General features: G+C 29.2%; 1 protein-coding gene across 1 annotated transcript; it reads left to right on the top strand.

Annotated features, from left to right (window-relative positions):
- The first annotated feature begins 10,097 nt into the window (after positions 1 to 10,097).
- On the top strand, positions 10,098 to 11,002 carry LOC101204264 (auxin-responsive protein SAUR32). Its single transcript, XM_004133743.3, has one exon. The coding sequence runs from the start codon at positions 10,509 to 10,511 to the stop codon at positions 10,842 to 10,844; it is 336 nt and encodes a 111-aa protein (XP_004133791.1). The 5' UTR covers positions 10,098 to 10,508; the 3' UTR covers positions 10,845 to 11,002.
- Positions 11,003 to 17,106: the final 6,104 nt, after the last annotated feature.

Genomic DNA, 17,106 nt, shown 5'->3' with positions numbered 1-17,106 from the left:
GGTACAGACTTTATGCTACTTAAGTTACGTTTATTTTGGCCTAAAATATCCTTTTTCTTTGCCTTGTGATAATGTCTCTCTTTTCAATTAATAAAAACTTCTAGTAGAGTATAGTTAGACAATTTAAAAGTTGCTCTCAAATAAACGAAAACACAACAATTTAAGAGAAAAAAAAGTTTCAAACATAATAAAAAAAGTAAAATTGGAGTGGACGACTATTTTAGCAATAATAATTAAGAATATAATAACATTTTTAAAAAATTACAAATATAGCAAAACTATCACTGATAGACTTTATATGGTATATTAGTGATAGACCAATATTTGCAACATGATCTATCAGTGATAAACTTATATCGTTGATAGAATTTGACAAATTTTGTTATATTTGTACATTTTTTAAAATTGTGTTATATACTTAATTAATTTGAATTTAATTGCTAAATTTGCAACTATCTTTTAGAAAACCAATTTTATGAAAACAGTGGAAAAGGGCCAAAAGCCCAAAAGATGTTGTAAAACATTTGAAAAAGCCCAAATTCAACCCAATAGTTTCGGGTGAGAGCAAGTCACACCAAACATAACAATGAATCACACTTTAAATTATCTTTTAAAAATAGTCCTATTTAAAATTTATTTTACACAAATAATATATACTCTTTTTTTCTTCTGTAGTACCCAATTAAAAATCGAAGTCAAGAAACAATGAAGTTGAGTGTTTGATTAAAATAATTTTGTTGTTAATTGAATGGTCAATTTCTTATGCCTACAAGTTTTGATTTTTTTATTTTCACTTCACTTATTATATATATATATATTTGAGTAGGTCAAACATGTATTTGTAATCTAATTAAATATCAGATTAGGGTATCTTACAATTCAATTATTTTTTCCATTTAAGTATTGTAAGATATATACTATGTTATGGTGAGGTGAATAATTGAGTATTTGGATTATTATATAGCCAGTAACATATTTTCGTAAGGTTATTTTTTTTCCTAACAAATTGAAAATATTTTTAACTTTTTTTCAAAAAAAATCTTTTTTGATGGATTGAGAATTTTCAAGTTTAACTGGTTTTAAAGATTGGTGTGTTAAAATACCATTAAACGTACACTGTATTTTAAGATTTTGACACTAATATTTATAAATTACAACTTTTTTAGTTCAATCACGTTTCAATATTAAAGTTAAAGAAAATATAACAATCATGAAGTAGTAGTTGGACAAAAGCGATGTTTCTTATTCAACTTGAACTAATTGGGGTATAAGTAATTAAAATAAGACAATTAAGCATTAACATCAAACAAGAATTTGCATCTTCAAAATAATTTGTTTTAAATATCATAACAATAATTCATTTTCATTCAATTTTATAGATTTTCTTTGGTAAGAAAGTCAATTTCCACCGACTTGAACAAATAAAAATTTGCCTATTCATTTTCTCTACCTTTTAATATGTTCTCTTGTATTTGTATTTGTTTAAACTTGAGCTTCGTCATGGATTTCATCAATTAAAACATCAAACTTAGTAATCACATTAGTTCAAACTTTTAACTTTTGTGTATAGAATTAAGTTGTCACTTATAATTTCTTCAACTAAATTCTCTAATTTTCTTTGACAAGAAATGCATTTACATAAAGTTAAAAAGACTTAATTAATACAAATCTAAAAGATTGTTAATTTTTTAAAATGGAGCAAAAAGTGAAATTACATAGTTGTATTTGACATGTGGTTAATTTAGTGGTTGCTGTCAAAAAGAAAGAAACACAGTTTTCAAGATTATGAAAATCATTGAAATTTGAAGCCGACATTTTCCTCCTCTTCTTCCCTTCTCACTAAAACTTCCCCCCAACATCCTTCTTATGTTAATAATGCAATAAAAGCTATTTATTTGAACTTTTAAGAACTTCAATTAATCATTCTATGATTTTCGATACTTGAATGTGTAAAAATGAGGCGTGAATTAATTAGGGTGTTTTGTAGAGTTGTGATTGAATTTTCACATTAAATGATTGGTAATTTTGGAGAGTCCTTTTGACTTTTTCAAAAAATTCCATTCAACAGATGAAATAGTGAAAACCTCTTCCCCATTTTTGCTGCTCTTTTCATTTTCAGAGGTCACATGGTATGATTGGACTCTCAAAACCTACACCTACTCACTGTCTCTACTCATTAAAATTATTGCTCTAATTTTAAAATTTATTCTTCTAACTTTACCATTTTTCTATTAAAGAAAATACTCTTATTTTTATCAAGCTTACTTACTCTTTCTTAAAATATTTCCAAATTTTCATCTTGTTGAAGTCTTAGGTGGAAAGTATATGTTTGAATGCCGTTGTTTAAGACTTAATCTAAATGTCTTAATTAGTTACTATCTCACGACTTCCATATTGATTTATAGTATATTCAATTATAATCTTGAAACTTCAATAAAAAGGTCAAGGATAGTTTTGTTAAAATTTTGATAATGTATAAGATATTAATTAGAATCCTAGGGTGAGTGTTTCTAATTATAATCAATTATTGATAAGAAAAAATAAAAGTTAAGTTCATTTTGAATGAATTTTCTTTTAAATATCATGAATAAAACTTATTTGATAGTTAATATATATGTTTACGAATATTTTTAAAAAAAGTAATATTAAAGGATTAATTTTGACTTATAAACGCTAAAGTTAAATATTTGAATTGTATAGGAAGTAATCAAAATTTGACATTGACATATTTTTATATTTGCGTAGAAAATATAATTTGAGCATATTTAGGTATGTGTGTAAAAGATTTTGAGAGTGGGGAAAAGAAAAGAAAGAAAAAAGGATGTAATTATGATTCATTCAAAACAACAAAACAAACGTAATTTCCAGAAAGATTTTTTTAAAAATGTATTTAAAAAAAAACCGACCCACGTGATATTGGGAAAAATAAAAATTCAAAAGACTTTTTATTATTAAAAGAAAAAAGAAACTTTTGAATTCCAAAACCAAAACCCACTTTTGGGTGTTTGATTTGAGGCCATGCCTTGTCTCTGTCAACCCATCAAACAAAACAAACCCAATAGCCACACACCCTCTCTTTGGCTTTGCCTTTGGCTTTCCTCATTTATTATTTAATAATTCAATTTCTCTCTCTCTCTCTCTCTCTCTCTCTTCATCATCATCTCATCAAAATCTTCCTTTTTCTCTATGTTTCTTCTACAAGTGTTTAAACTTTCAATTTTAATACCTGATAAGCTGTTGAAGAAAAAGAAAGAAGAAAAAAGATACTTAATGTTTAGATATTATTGCTGTATCTTAATCAAATGAAGTAATTGTGGGGTGTGAATAAAAAATGTAAAAGTATTTGTGAATGTGTGTGTAATTGTAAATATATTGTAAGAGAGAGATGAGATGAATTAGGGAAAAGGATTGAAAGTGTGTCAGTTTTGGCGAAGTTTGAATGAGACAGTGGTGGGAAAGCTGAGAGTGTAGACCCTCTCTCTCTCTCTCTCTCATCTTTACCATTTTAACTAAGTTTACATTTTGAAAAGTAAGATAGAGAAAGCCATTCTTGACACTTTCAAAAAGGAAGAAAGAGAGTTTGAGTATGTAATCAGTGAATTTTGGTATTGTCTTTGTTCATTATTATCTGTGTTGAATAATATAATATAAGAATCTTACAGGCATGTCTAAAGCAAGAGTAGACCAAGGAGAATGGGGGAGGGGGGTAGAGGTTAAATGTGAAATGCAGACGAGAAATGGGAGAGCCCAATGTGAAATCTTAATGGTGGGGAGAAGATATAAATTAGGGTAAATAGTAGAAAATGGTGTATGTGTGTGTGTGTGTGTGTGGGGGTGTTGGGTATGGGTGTTTGTGTGTGAGGAGGTGAAGGGCATTTTGTGGGTCATCTCCTCGAATTCCTCGCACTGTCTAAAAAGTTAAACACTAACACAGCATACGAGGGTCCCTCATTTTCATACACAATTCCAACCCTAAAAAAGTTCAATTCTATTTAATTAATTCCTTGGTTTGAATATTTAAAAACTTTAGAAACTGAAATGGGGAATTGAAAAAAAATTGAATGAGATTGATAACCAAAAAAGAGAAGAAAAAAAAAAAAAGTGGACAAAAATATTAAATGGGAATTGGATTATGGGGGCAGCTCAATAAAACTCAACCACTCCTCTGACTTCTCAAAACCTCTTTACTTTTTGATTCCTTTTCTCAATACATTAATTCTATCTCTCTCTCTCTCTCTCTCTCTCTTCCTTTCAATCCTTTCATCATTTCCATATCATCAACATTATCCCATCCATCCAACGGTCTCTATTCCTCACAATCCTTACATCTTTCACTTCCATCCTTCAATGTTATCATTTTCCATTTCATGTACCCATCAATTTAGATCTATATCAATTCTTAAATATCTTACCATTCAACACTTTTCATACAACCATCTTCAAATGCCCATTTGTTGGCATCTGGCTCACATCTCTACTATGGACAACAATTCTCAAGTTTTGGCCACAAATCAACTTGAAAAATGCATCCCAACTTGCCCTAACACACAGGAAAAAAACTGTCTGTTGACTTGATATAGATCATTCCGAGAGTACTTATAGTCATTCATCACATAAACCTAACACTAGACTATTGATACCCAAACACTAAGTTAAAATGCAAGAAGAACACAATCACACCCTTATTAAATGCTAATTTAAGCACCGTACTAAAGTTTAACGTTGGATGTATTGATCTTCCCAAGTATTTCAAGCATATTGGATTGAATCTCACTTTAATTATATTGTCGCATCAACAACACCCAAACTAAAAATTATTAAAACACACAAACCTAATTTATCGTCACTTTCAACACATTTAGTTGATTATATATATCCGACAATAGCTTCATGACCCAAACACTAAAACATGGTAAACAACTTGGAATTTAAGGGACATTAAACCTAATTTTGCTTTTGACCGAAAATCAAAATGTATGAGAAATATGGCTACATCAGTGCAAGATCTTAGGACATGCATGATTCAGGTACATCAGATTGGGCCTCACTTTACATTGACCCGACTTCAATTTGATTGGTCTAATTCATGTATCAAGCTTAGTTATTTTTATAATAATGGTTGGATGTAGATAGTAGAAGAGAGCGTTTAAGAGAGGAAGAGAGATGCATGGAATCGTGGTCATGTCTAGAAGTGAAAAGTGAGAGGCAGGTGGTGGGGTCTAAGTCCACCCCCAATGTTTTTGTCTTTTACATCCCTTGCCTTTTTCACTTCTTTTCATTTTTTCCCTCTTCTTATAACCCTTCCAAACGCTCAACTCTTTCTCACTGTCTTAATTATCAATTCTTTTTTTCTCCTATCTCTTTCTCATCCCCCTTGAAGAAAGGCGAAACTCTAGGGGGGGGGGATAGAAGATAAGGAAATGACCCAAAGCCAAACATGGTTTTAGGGTTTTTAGGGTTTCTTCTGGAGTTAATTTGAAGATCTGAAGAAAACTAGAAGCTTTTTTTTCTCTCATATTTTCTTTTGAGGGGAATGTTGTCTGGCTCGAGGACACTTGTTCTTTTTCATCCATTTCTTGAATTCATTAGTGTCGTCGGACCAGGCTTCATTCCCCCCAATTGCCTCCTCCTTAGTTTCCCCCATTCAAAAACACACACAGAAAGGTTCGTTTGTTCTCTTCTCTTGGCTGTGGGTTTTTCACTTAATTAAATCATCAAGTTTTGATTTTTTATATCAATTAGTTGTTAGTTATGACTTATGTTGTGTGGAGATTTTCTTTATAGCTATAATGATGGAGTTATTTGACTGTTGTGTATGTGTTCTTGTGTTTCTTTTCTTTTTCTTTTTTTTTTAGGGGGAGGGTTGGTTGGTTGTTGTTGTTGGGTTTGTAATTAAGCTATGATGGTGTTTTTGTTGTCAGTGTTTCTAGTAGACCCTTTTTCCTCTGTATAATCATTACACAGATTTTTCTCATGATGGCTTTCAGTATCTTATCTGTCTCTTTCTGCCATTTTTCTCAGATCTCTCCTTCTCTTCTCTTCAAATTTCTTCCCTCGAACACATTATTATTATTATTTCTCTCTCTTTTTTCCCTCTCTTTTTCTATTTCCTCTTCTTCTTTCACTCTAATTCAATGTTTAGCCTCAACATTTAAAAACAAAATTTTAAAAACATCCTTTTTTTAAACTCTCTTATTTAACTAATATCTATGTTTCCCATTTGAGTTTTCACTACTAATGCAAGTATTCTCTCTTACATTTGCATTTTAAGTACTTCAATCCTTAATCATGAACTTCACATTCTCTGTCACAGGATCTAATTGTGTAATTTCTTAACTCTGTAATTTATTGATTTACTTATCTTTTGGTAAATTTTTTGTTAGGGAAAAAAGAAACCCATTTGACAAAATAGTTGACACTTGAGTTAATTATCATTTCTTGACTCTTAATTATATTTTATGTGTTTATTTGATAATATTATATCATCTATGCTCAATTTATCATCTTTTCTGAATCTAGAGAGATAGCTAGAGAGGAAAAGAGAATCCACAAATGTATTTTAACTTTTAAAATATAATGTAACCCAAAGCTCCTCAAATACTAAACCTTTTAGTTATTCGTTGATTATTATACATTTCTTTTTCGGATTTTAAGTTGTGTACAGAACGCAAGAATAGTTATATCTGTGTGTTTGTGTGTGTGTGTATATATATATTCTTGTTCTTTTTCAAAATTTTACTGAACAAGAAAGGGTTTTGTTGATTCAAGGCTTGTTCCTTTTAAAGTGAAGTGTTGTAAAGGAGAGTAAAAAAGAAAATGCTGTCTGATTAAAGAAAAAAAACTGCTTCTTTTTTACCTCTTATTATTTAAAATATATCAAGCTTTTTATGGCATTTTTTGATCCCCACACGTTTACACCCCTTTGCCTTTTCTTTTATTTCAAAAAACAAAAAACAAACAAAATGATTAACCCACAAATCATGCATTATTAAGTGCGAGCCACATCGATGATCCAAAAATTAAAAAGTTTGCTAAGTTTATATGTGTTTTTTGATTTGAAAAAGAAAAAAAAAAAAAAAAAAGGCAAAAGACTTGACTTCTCAAATGATGACGAGCTTTAAACTTTCTTACCTCTGTCTCCTTGATGTTCATACTAGCCTCCGAAGACATTTTCTTGTAATTAAATGAGCTCGCTTTCAACGACGACGACAATGACGATGCCCCGGATGGTAAGTACTCTTCATAAATATTTGATTTTTAGCATTTGTTTGTGGTTGGAATCTGTGGAATATGAACATGAAGCTTGATGAAGAGGAACATAGTTTGAATTTTAAATATGGGGTTCTTTAGTTAATTATTTAAAGGTTGAATTTTATTAATTTTTAGTGGGTAAGAGAGAGACGTTTGTTATTGACTTTGGAATGTGATTGTGTTGTGTTTGTTTTTAGCAGTGTTTGGATATTGAAAATTGTGAGATTGTTCATTGAAAAGGTAAAAAGTCAAGTTTTGAAGTGTAAGACTATGTGCCTATAGGTTGCCTTCTCCAACAAAAAGTTTGCAGTTTTCCCCATTTGAGGAGGGCTACCACTGTCCTTCCAATTTTGTGAATCCAATAAAGACTCAACACAGCTTCTTTTTTTATATATATTTTTTTTAATTTAACTCTTACTTCATTATATATATATATATATATATATATTGACTAAACAAATTTTTCTTTCCAACTTTTTAGAGTGCTTTTGAAATTAAAGAAAGTAGTTTCATACATTTCTTGTATCCACCAGTGCATAATAATAAAAACACTTTTGGTTTGATATTAATTACTTCATTATGTCAAATAGCTTTTTGTTTTTTATATTTAATGTAAGTTTAAGTTTTATGTTTAATAGAGTTTTAAACTTTTACTTTTGTCCTATCTACAATAGTTAAAGATATATTGAATAGATTAAAGATTTTAGTAGGTATGGATATTTTGTATTAGACACAAAATTGAAATTGAAAGTGAGGAGACATTAGATATCCAAATCAAATTGAAACAATGGATTTGTAATTTTAACCTATCGTGAACTCTCTATGTTTTTGTAATTTATACAAATTATATAGATACAAAATGATCATTTAAATTAAAGCTCAATTGGATAAATGTTTTAGGTTTGTGTTTAGGGTTCTATTTTAAGAAACACATATTTTTGTGCTGGAAATTTTCTTTGTTTTGAAGTGTGATCTTAAAAAATGCTTTCAAAATCTTAAATAAATTTCAACACTTCAATTTTTGTTGAGAAAAATGTGGGGATGAGTTAGAAAGACTGGACCTTTAGCTGGCCCAATTATCTGAGTGAAACTCTGCCTAGTTGGGCCGGCCTAATAGCTATCCCATGATTAGCTCAAATGGTCCCGTCTCCCACTCGCAAAGCCCATCATCCTTCATTATAATAACTTGAAATTAAAAAAGAAAAAAAAAACTTGTTTATTTTTTTAATAAAAGGAAAATATATGAAATATTTTATATAATTTAAACATAAAAACATATATACACATAATGCCCATTGCATATAATATATATAATTTCATAATAATGAGTTGTATTTGTTATAATGGCAAAGGTATATTTTGAAGTCAATCTCTCCCACTTTGTGTGGTTCTTTCCCCTTCTTACTTCTTTTCCCCTTATTCTAATCTCACTTTGCATCTTTTTTCAAATATAATGCTTCTTTAACCTATGTAATCATGCCTTCCGATACAAAATTTTTTAATCAATGTATTGGGTTTAGCTTTTGAATAATTAACATATCAAAGCGTAATAATATCATATGTTTGTAGTTAAACAATCCTTGTAACTCTTTTATTAAAGCTAAGATTAATTAGTGTTCTTTCCATCTATATCTTATTTCAATCTAAGTAAGTTGTTTAGTTGATTCTTCCTGGTGTAAATACTATTGAAGAAAGTGGTATTATTAACTATGATCAACATAGGATAGAGTACCTAATGATTAAATTTGACCCTAATTAATTTCATTAACCTTTCTATTGCTTGTAAAGGTGAATTAAACCATTGACTTAAATTTAGTTATGATATTAAATTTAATTAATTCGAAGTTTTCAATCCATACATTTCCTAAGTAAAACACAACGTCTCCATTGGTACTATAAAGGACATTGTCCCTATTTATTATGGGTTTATTTCCGTCCTTCAATTTTAGTTTTTCTTTTTTCTTTTTTTATTTTATTGATTATTCATCCCCTCTTAAATGTTGATTTTTTTTATAAAAAAATAGAATAATCTATATTAGCATTTTCTTTATAAATCCTAAAAATACATTAACAAACGTAGAGCCTTTCTTTCATAAAAATATTACTATGAGATAAAGTAGAAATATTATAATTAAATTTGAGGTCGAAGAAAACTCTTAAACCTTATCTTTCATTTGAATCACATTTTCTTCGATACTTTTCGTAAACATTTCAAAATTATACCCAAGTGAGACAAATAAAAAAAAAAGTTGGAATCTAACATCATCACAAACTATCGTTCAAAATGACCAATGTTAATTTGATTTTCTTAGTTTAATCTATTGGAAAAAGAAAAAAAAAAAGAAGAAGAAGGTAAATGAATGAATGAATTGGGGAAGCAATTAATGTTTTTGTGTTAAATGTTAGACCACTGAGCTCCCCTCTTTCTTCCCTCTTTCTCCTGTCGACTTGTCGTTCTCCTCTTCCCTTCATTGAACGACACCTCAGTCTCATGTCGGCACTTCCCTTTCTCTTCGTGTCCTCCTTCCTTCCACACGGGCGCTCTCTTTTCACGTGTCTTCTCATTTCTTAATCACCCTCATACGTCGCCGTATTACGGATGTTTTAGAATCAAACGAATAATTTAAATTTACTCCCACACGCACCTTCATTTTATATATTCTGCCTTCTCTCTTATTCAGTTTCACCTTTTACTTTTACCTTTCTTTTGAATAACATGTTTGAACAGTTTTATAAATTACAATTAAACGAAATTTAGAGTTTGAATAAATTGGAGAATTATTTGGTGTAAGGAATTGAATGAATTGGAAAAGGAGAAAAGAAAAGGAAAGAGGAAAGGGGAAAGGGGAAAGGGGAAGAGTATCTATAAATGAAATGAAAGAAGTGGATGCTTTTTGATGGGAAGGCATAGACAAAGAGGGAGGGGGAGACCCACTTCCACTTTCTATGGTTTTTAATTCACTCCCAAATTCCTATATAACCAAACCCTAATTGGAACCCTTTCTCTCTCAACAAATCTAATTCTAATTAAAACCAAACACAGTCTCATGGCCATTCCCAATTACTCCCCCAATCCCACCTCGTTTTACGCTCTCACACTTCCTCCCTTCACTCCATCAGATCCCTGGCCTTTTCCCCATCTCTGAATTCAACTTCAAATTCCCCTCCAAATCCCTCTCTCTCCTTTTAATTCTCATATATCCTTTCAAATCACACGTACATATATACTTTATATATTTTATCGAGTCGTCGTAGAAATGGGCGGCGGAGAGAGACGACGGCAGTCCAGCGCCACCGTGCCGAAAGGGTGTTTGGCGGTGAAAGTGGGGCAGAAAGGGGAAGAGCAACAGAGATTTGTGGTGCCGGTGATGTATTTCAATCACCCGCGGTTCATGCAATTACTGAAGGAGGCAGAGGAAGAATACGGATTTGATCAGAAGGGGACCATCGCTATTCCTTGCCATGTGGAAGAGTTTCGGCACGTGCAAGGCATGATTGACCGTGAAAATTCATTCCACCGCCGTCATAACCACCACCACCACCAACAACAACACCACCACCACCACCTCGGTTGCTTTCGGGTTTCCTTCTAATCATCAACCTACACGATTAATAATAAAATTATGTATATTTCTCTCTTTATTTTAGGTCTTTTTTGGGAATATATTGCACTCTGTAATCCTAACAAAACTTCAATCTCTCTCTCTCTCTCTATATATATATATATAATCATATTTCAATTTTTAGTTCATCTTCGTTGTGCTTATACTTTCAAAAGGAAATTGGCATCAGAACATCTATCTTTTTCCCCTCAATTTTTGTTCATGTTTTATTATCTATATCTTATCACAATTTGAGAACAAATATTAATATCTAGACTTGAAATATATCCCTGTGTTTTATAGAATCTATAGGAAGACATTATAGAATATATAAAACTTTAATAAATAATTGATAGAATAAATATATTCCAAAGTTTTGTAGCCAACAACCGTGAGGCTCGTGTTTGTGTGTGTGTGTGTATACATAAATAAAAATTGCAAAAATCATTCTCCAACCACATTAGAGGATCCGCTTGTGATGCCCAGAGAATGAAAACCGTGAAAAAGAAGCCTTTTAAACCAAATTCACCTTTTTCCCTTTCTAAACTTAAATTACCTTCCTTTTCATTTCCTAACTCAAGAGTCTGCTTTCTCTATTTTTGCAACATATTTTAAGATCGTGCCCTCTTTACCTCCCCTAATCAAATATTCGTATCGAATACCCATTTGGGTTTAATAGACTCTGATATCATGTTTGTTAGTATAAATATAAGATTTCATCTCTTATATTATATAGAGTTATGTGACTCTTAACATCTTCAAATAAATTTATAAGGAGTAAATTTTCAAATTTAGACTTGTTTTAAAAAATATTCACAAAAATTAGATAGAAAAGAAAAGAAGAAATTACAGTAAATGAAAAACTGAAAATATCTACTTAAAGGATATTATGAACAAAGAAATTCGAGGTGGAATAAATAAATTTTATAATTTTTTTAGTTTAGCTTAATTGATATCTATTTGTCTATCAGATTTGAGGTCCAAATGCTTACGAGTTTCGGTTATACTCCAAAGAAAAATTCTCAATAAAAATTGGAAAAAGTTACGTTGCGAACTTGCAATGTGTTGGTTGGTACCATATTCTGATGGAATAAATTTCTTTTCGTTAATAAAAAGTTTATTATTCCACGGTTGTTCCTTATTCAAAATTCAAAATTAAAAAATGTGTATTATTAAATTGTAAAAATGACCTTCTTACTTCTTCTGCCTTATCACTCCATGTAACTATTGCCTTTTCTCCTTCCAATTTTTCATTCCAAATATTCTTAATAAATTATACTCATTTAGTTTATGCCACATTTCAACTTTTCATTTTAAAAAAATACACATCACTCTACCTTATCACGACACGTCGATAAATATGTTCAAATAGGAAGAAAGTCACCACCAACAATATAACAAATTTACTTGTACATGTTATATGAGGTTTAAAACAAGCCAAATCAGCTCACCTTTATAAACAACTAATTTGAAGTGTAATAGCAACGACTAATTAGTCCAAACGTGTAAATTTGGGCTCAAACACTCCTTACCAATCATATTTTGATTCGAAATGCTATCTTCTAATTCGATTGTTACCCATTATTGATGATGCTATTTAGTTAATTTTTAGCCACAACAATAATAACTTTGTTAAAAGTAAATAAATGGAACTATAAGAATGGGTGTGTGGAAGTTTATAGAAAAAGAATGGAAAACTCAAAAGATATTGCATGTATAGTTGACTGAATTAGATCCAAGTGTAGCATTTTGATTGAGACTGATTTGCATCGTTGTCAATATATGTTTCATTTTATTTGTTGGTGAAAAAAACAATCGTTTTCGAATTGAGTATGAAAATTTTGTCATGTAATATTAATAAACTTATGAATATATAATTATATACTATAGAAATTGATAGAGAGATGGGTATGTGACTGTGAGGTGAGGTGAATGGACTTCGCCCACCTGGCTGCCATCTCAACCATCACAATTTCAAAACTAACTTAATTCCTTCCTTCTTTATTCTTTATTCTTTTATATATATATATATGTGAAGAAAAAATTCTTTAAATTCTTTTTTTCTATAAAAGAATATCTTTAAAAATCTACTCCTATTTTTTACAGCCACGATTTGTTCTTATACAATTGTTCTTTTTTTTCTTAATTTTACTATTTTTCATTGATAGATTTTTATCGGTCTCTATTATTGTATATTAAACAAGGAAGATTTTTTTAAACCGTTTGACGGGAAAAAAATGGAAACATGATAGGGAGAGTTGTTTGGAAATGGTTGGATTTGTAGAGTGCAGCCATTAAAGAATGGGGTCACTACAAACCCTACATCTCTGTCTTTTGTGTGCTTCATACACACAAACAACCCTTGTGCTCTTTCTTTTTCCCTTCATTATTTTTCTAATTTATTTATATTTCAAAATGGGTTTTGTTTTTGTCTGTGACTTAACTATTTATGGAAGCTGTTCATTTCTCTAGTGCCTAATTAGATTTTTGTTATGCAAACTACTTGCACTTCACATTAAAATCTCTTGTGTGTCTAAATTTTTTTATCATTTAGTGGTTTTTTTGCTATGAGGTGTAGAACACCAATTGCGAACAATAGTAGGATAAGATATATTGAGAGAGTGAATAACTCGTAGTCTAATAAACACTAAGGTTGAATATTACGAGAGGTTAAAGTCTAGGTGTATTACAATTGTTGGTTACAATAAATATATTACAAACTAAAGCGAGAAATAATAAGAGAATCCATAGTTATTTACTATAACAAAATACAAAATACAAACCAATTTTTGTTTTAGAAAAACGTTAAATACTCGTTTTTTGTTCTTAGAATTAGAGTATGAATTTACGCATACAAACCTAATTTTCAAAAACTAAAAACTAAATTTTGGAAAACGAGACAATAAGTAACCTAAGCTTTGTAAGTACGTGTTATCTGTCAAAAGAAAATGAAGGATAAAAATCAAAAGGGCTTTGGCCCATTGGACAAATAACACATTGGATCATGAAGCTCAACCCACAAGCATAACCTTTTCCATTGTTTTTCATTTTCTTTCTTTTAAGTTATGTGTACAAGCAAAACATTCCAAAAATTAAAAAGAGAAAAATAGTAATAATTGCCTTTTTATTTTCTCTTGAAAAGAACAAATAAATAAACTTTAATTGAAAATATACATATATAGTATTGCATTATCTTAAATATGTCAAATATAAATTTAATTACTATATAAAACTTAGACAGCTAATTAACAACTTCAATAACAAATTCACAAAATTCTAAAATTCAATTGATTTCAAAAAGAAGTTGGTGTGAGATTTAGTTAATTAGGCATTAACATAAAATGATATATATCCAACAATTCCACCATCTCTGTCTTTGATCTAACCATTCCACCATATATATATATCTGAAAATGCAATAAATTAAAGTTCTTGGAGTAGCTTTAAAGTAAACTAAACTGGAAAGAAAACCCAAAAAGAAAAGATGATAATTACATTAAGAACGAATAATAATATGTGTATGAAATAATGTCAAAAAGATTTCTTGTTTCTTGTGCATGGAATGGCATGTTGTATTTTACCTTCCCACATGCATGCTTTGAAACCAAGCATTTGACTATTTTATTATATGCTTTAAATTACAAATTAATATATCAATATTCCCCCCAACAACTTTATATTAAAGGGTCGTAAAGGGTATATTATTATTATTATTATTATTAATATAACCAAAGTTGGTGAATATATAGTAATTAGAAATTAAACATCTCGATTCGAAGTCAAAGTTCTTGTAAAATACCACTCCTATCATTATTATTACTACGTACAAATTAACATGATGTTCACCAACTTGACCAAACCATATTTTCTTTCATTTTATATTGTGATGTTATTTTTATATACAAGCACAATTGATTGGTTAAGCTCTCACATTCCTTTTGGAGCTATAAACATTGATGTAGGAAGAGGCTCATCTCGAGACAAAAAGAAAAGAAACGAGACTACTAAACAAAAAAAAATTGGTCGAAGATTATGGGATAACAACTAATAACATTGAACATGTGCAAGAAGATCCATACTACACACATCAACAAATAATTAAATAGTTAATTGTCTATGAGTAAATATTCAAAGAAATTTGGACATATACACGTTATAACAAATATTAACAACATATCTTATAAGTTTAATTATCACATTATGTTTATTAATTAAAAAGATAATCACGTTTTATTATTTTACCTAATTAGGAAGAAAATCATTGTTCATGACCAAACCAATTGGTGGTTAGGTTTTCACTAACATTTAACAACTTTAATGAGAAGAGTTGTGGTGTCAACTTATATATTTATTCAAGAGATTTGCAACCAAATCACATCATTATTTCATTGAATTTTTCAATCTTATAATTAACTTCCAATAATATAACTTCAAGAATTCAATATAACAAAAAGAGAATTCATAAATCATATTAGCTAAATAAGAAAATAGATGATCGGATATATAAATGTAGAGCCATAATTTCTTAATTAGAGGGGAATCCACTTTCTTTCAAATATAACTAATAGTAGAAAGGATTTATGTCTAAATATTATCACCACAACTCAACCATATAATTATTATAAAGACATTTTAACGTGAATGTTCTGTGGTTTATGGTTTAAATTATTCTATATACTATATATTATATTTACCACACAAATCTTGATAATTTATCAAATATTATTACACACATCCATATAAAACAAGACTGCCAATAAATGATTCTTGAAAGCATAATTTTCATATATAAATATATAGATCACGAACTTGAAACTTTGATTAAATATGAATAGATATTAATGTGAGGATATATAATAATGCATACCTAGGACAATAATATTGTCGCACATAAACTAGTGTACGATATTTAATTTAAAATATAATATAAGATCGACCACATGGATTTTAGTCTAAAACTTTGAAAATTTTAATTATTATTTAAATATAATGCAACCTGAGGTTTGAAGAAGACATATTGGAGGAAGCTAAAAATTGGGTCGATGTAGCAAAGCAAAGGACAAACACTTGGCAATATGATGTATCATTTTTATTTTAATGTGATATCATTATCAAAACAACTATGATGTATTGTTGTATTGTTATACTAACGAAATTAAAAATAAAATAAAATAAAACTGTGATTTGTTGTTTTCAAGGGTTTTAGAATTTGTTTCTTTCTTCCCAAATGAAATATATAGAAACTTCAAATTGGGTGATTTTCTAAAATTCTGTCTTTCCCTATTGTAATATTTTTTCTGGGGCTAGCAACACAACAATTAGAGTTGTAATTTTGATATTTAACTTATGGTGACAAGTTTTGTAGAGAATCATATTTTTCAAAACAATTTAAAAAAGTATATAATAAATCAAGATATAATATTATTGTATTTATCTGAGGTACACATTCAATCAAATGGTTGAGTTCATATATTTGGAGCAATTTCTATATCATACTTGTTGACAAACATTCTTTATAAGATTAAATTCCTCATCCCTTATTTTTATCATCATAAATGTACAAACACTTTCCTTACCCATCGGAATTTATCATCATTGCATTAAAGACACTTTTGCACTCTCACCAATTCATCTTTACACAGTAATAATAAAACTATATCAACCTTTATACACATTATAAACAAAATAAAACATATTGCTCCATAAATAACTTTAATTTGGTTGAGTCATAAGTCCAAATTTCAAAATCTTCTGCATAATATATAATAAAACTAAAGAATAATTAACTACATTTGGAGCCAATTAAATAAACAATATTTTATATTATCAATCTTCTACGTAGTATTTAAACAAATATTTATAAATATTTTGAGAGTTCAATTGAAAGAAGCTTTGAGTTACAAATATGATTGAACATATTATGCTTTTTACTGTGAATTCAACATTTCCTTACATAGGATTCTCATAATATTATCAAAAACATAATCCAATAATGATTTAAAGGCTATAGTAGTAGTAACTAAAATAATAATAAACTTAAGATTATGTTTAAAAAAGCTAGCTATTACCTACAATTAATATATTGTGGCATGATTAACTTCCACACATCTCTGTCACAAGTGTATATATATATATTTACTTTGAAGATAATAAAAATTACCTTCCTCTATTAATATTATTGATAGAGAGAAAGGTGATAATCAATAAAATTACACGGTAAACTAATATTAAAGTAAGATTACTGTTAAACCTA

Source organism: Cucumis sativus, chromosome 3 (genome assembly GCF_000004075.3).
Source record: "Cucumis sativus cultivar 9930 chromosome 3, Cucumber_9930_V3, whole genome shotgun sequence".
NCBI classification, from domain to species: Eukaryota; Viridiplantae; Streptophyta; class Magnoliopsida; order Cucurbitales; family Cucurbitaceae; genus Cucumis; species Cucumis sativus.
Note: the sequence above shows the minus strand (reverse complement) of the source record. Positions and strands in the feature narration are given on the sequence as shown.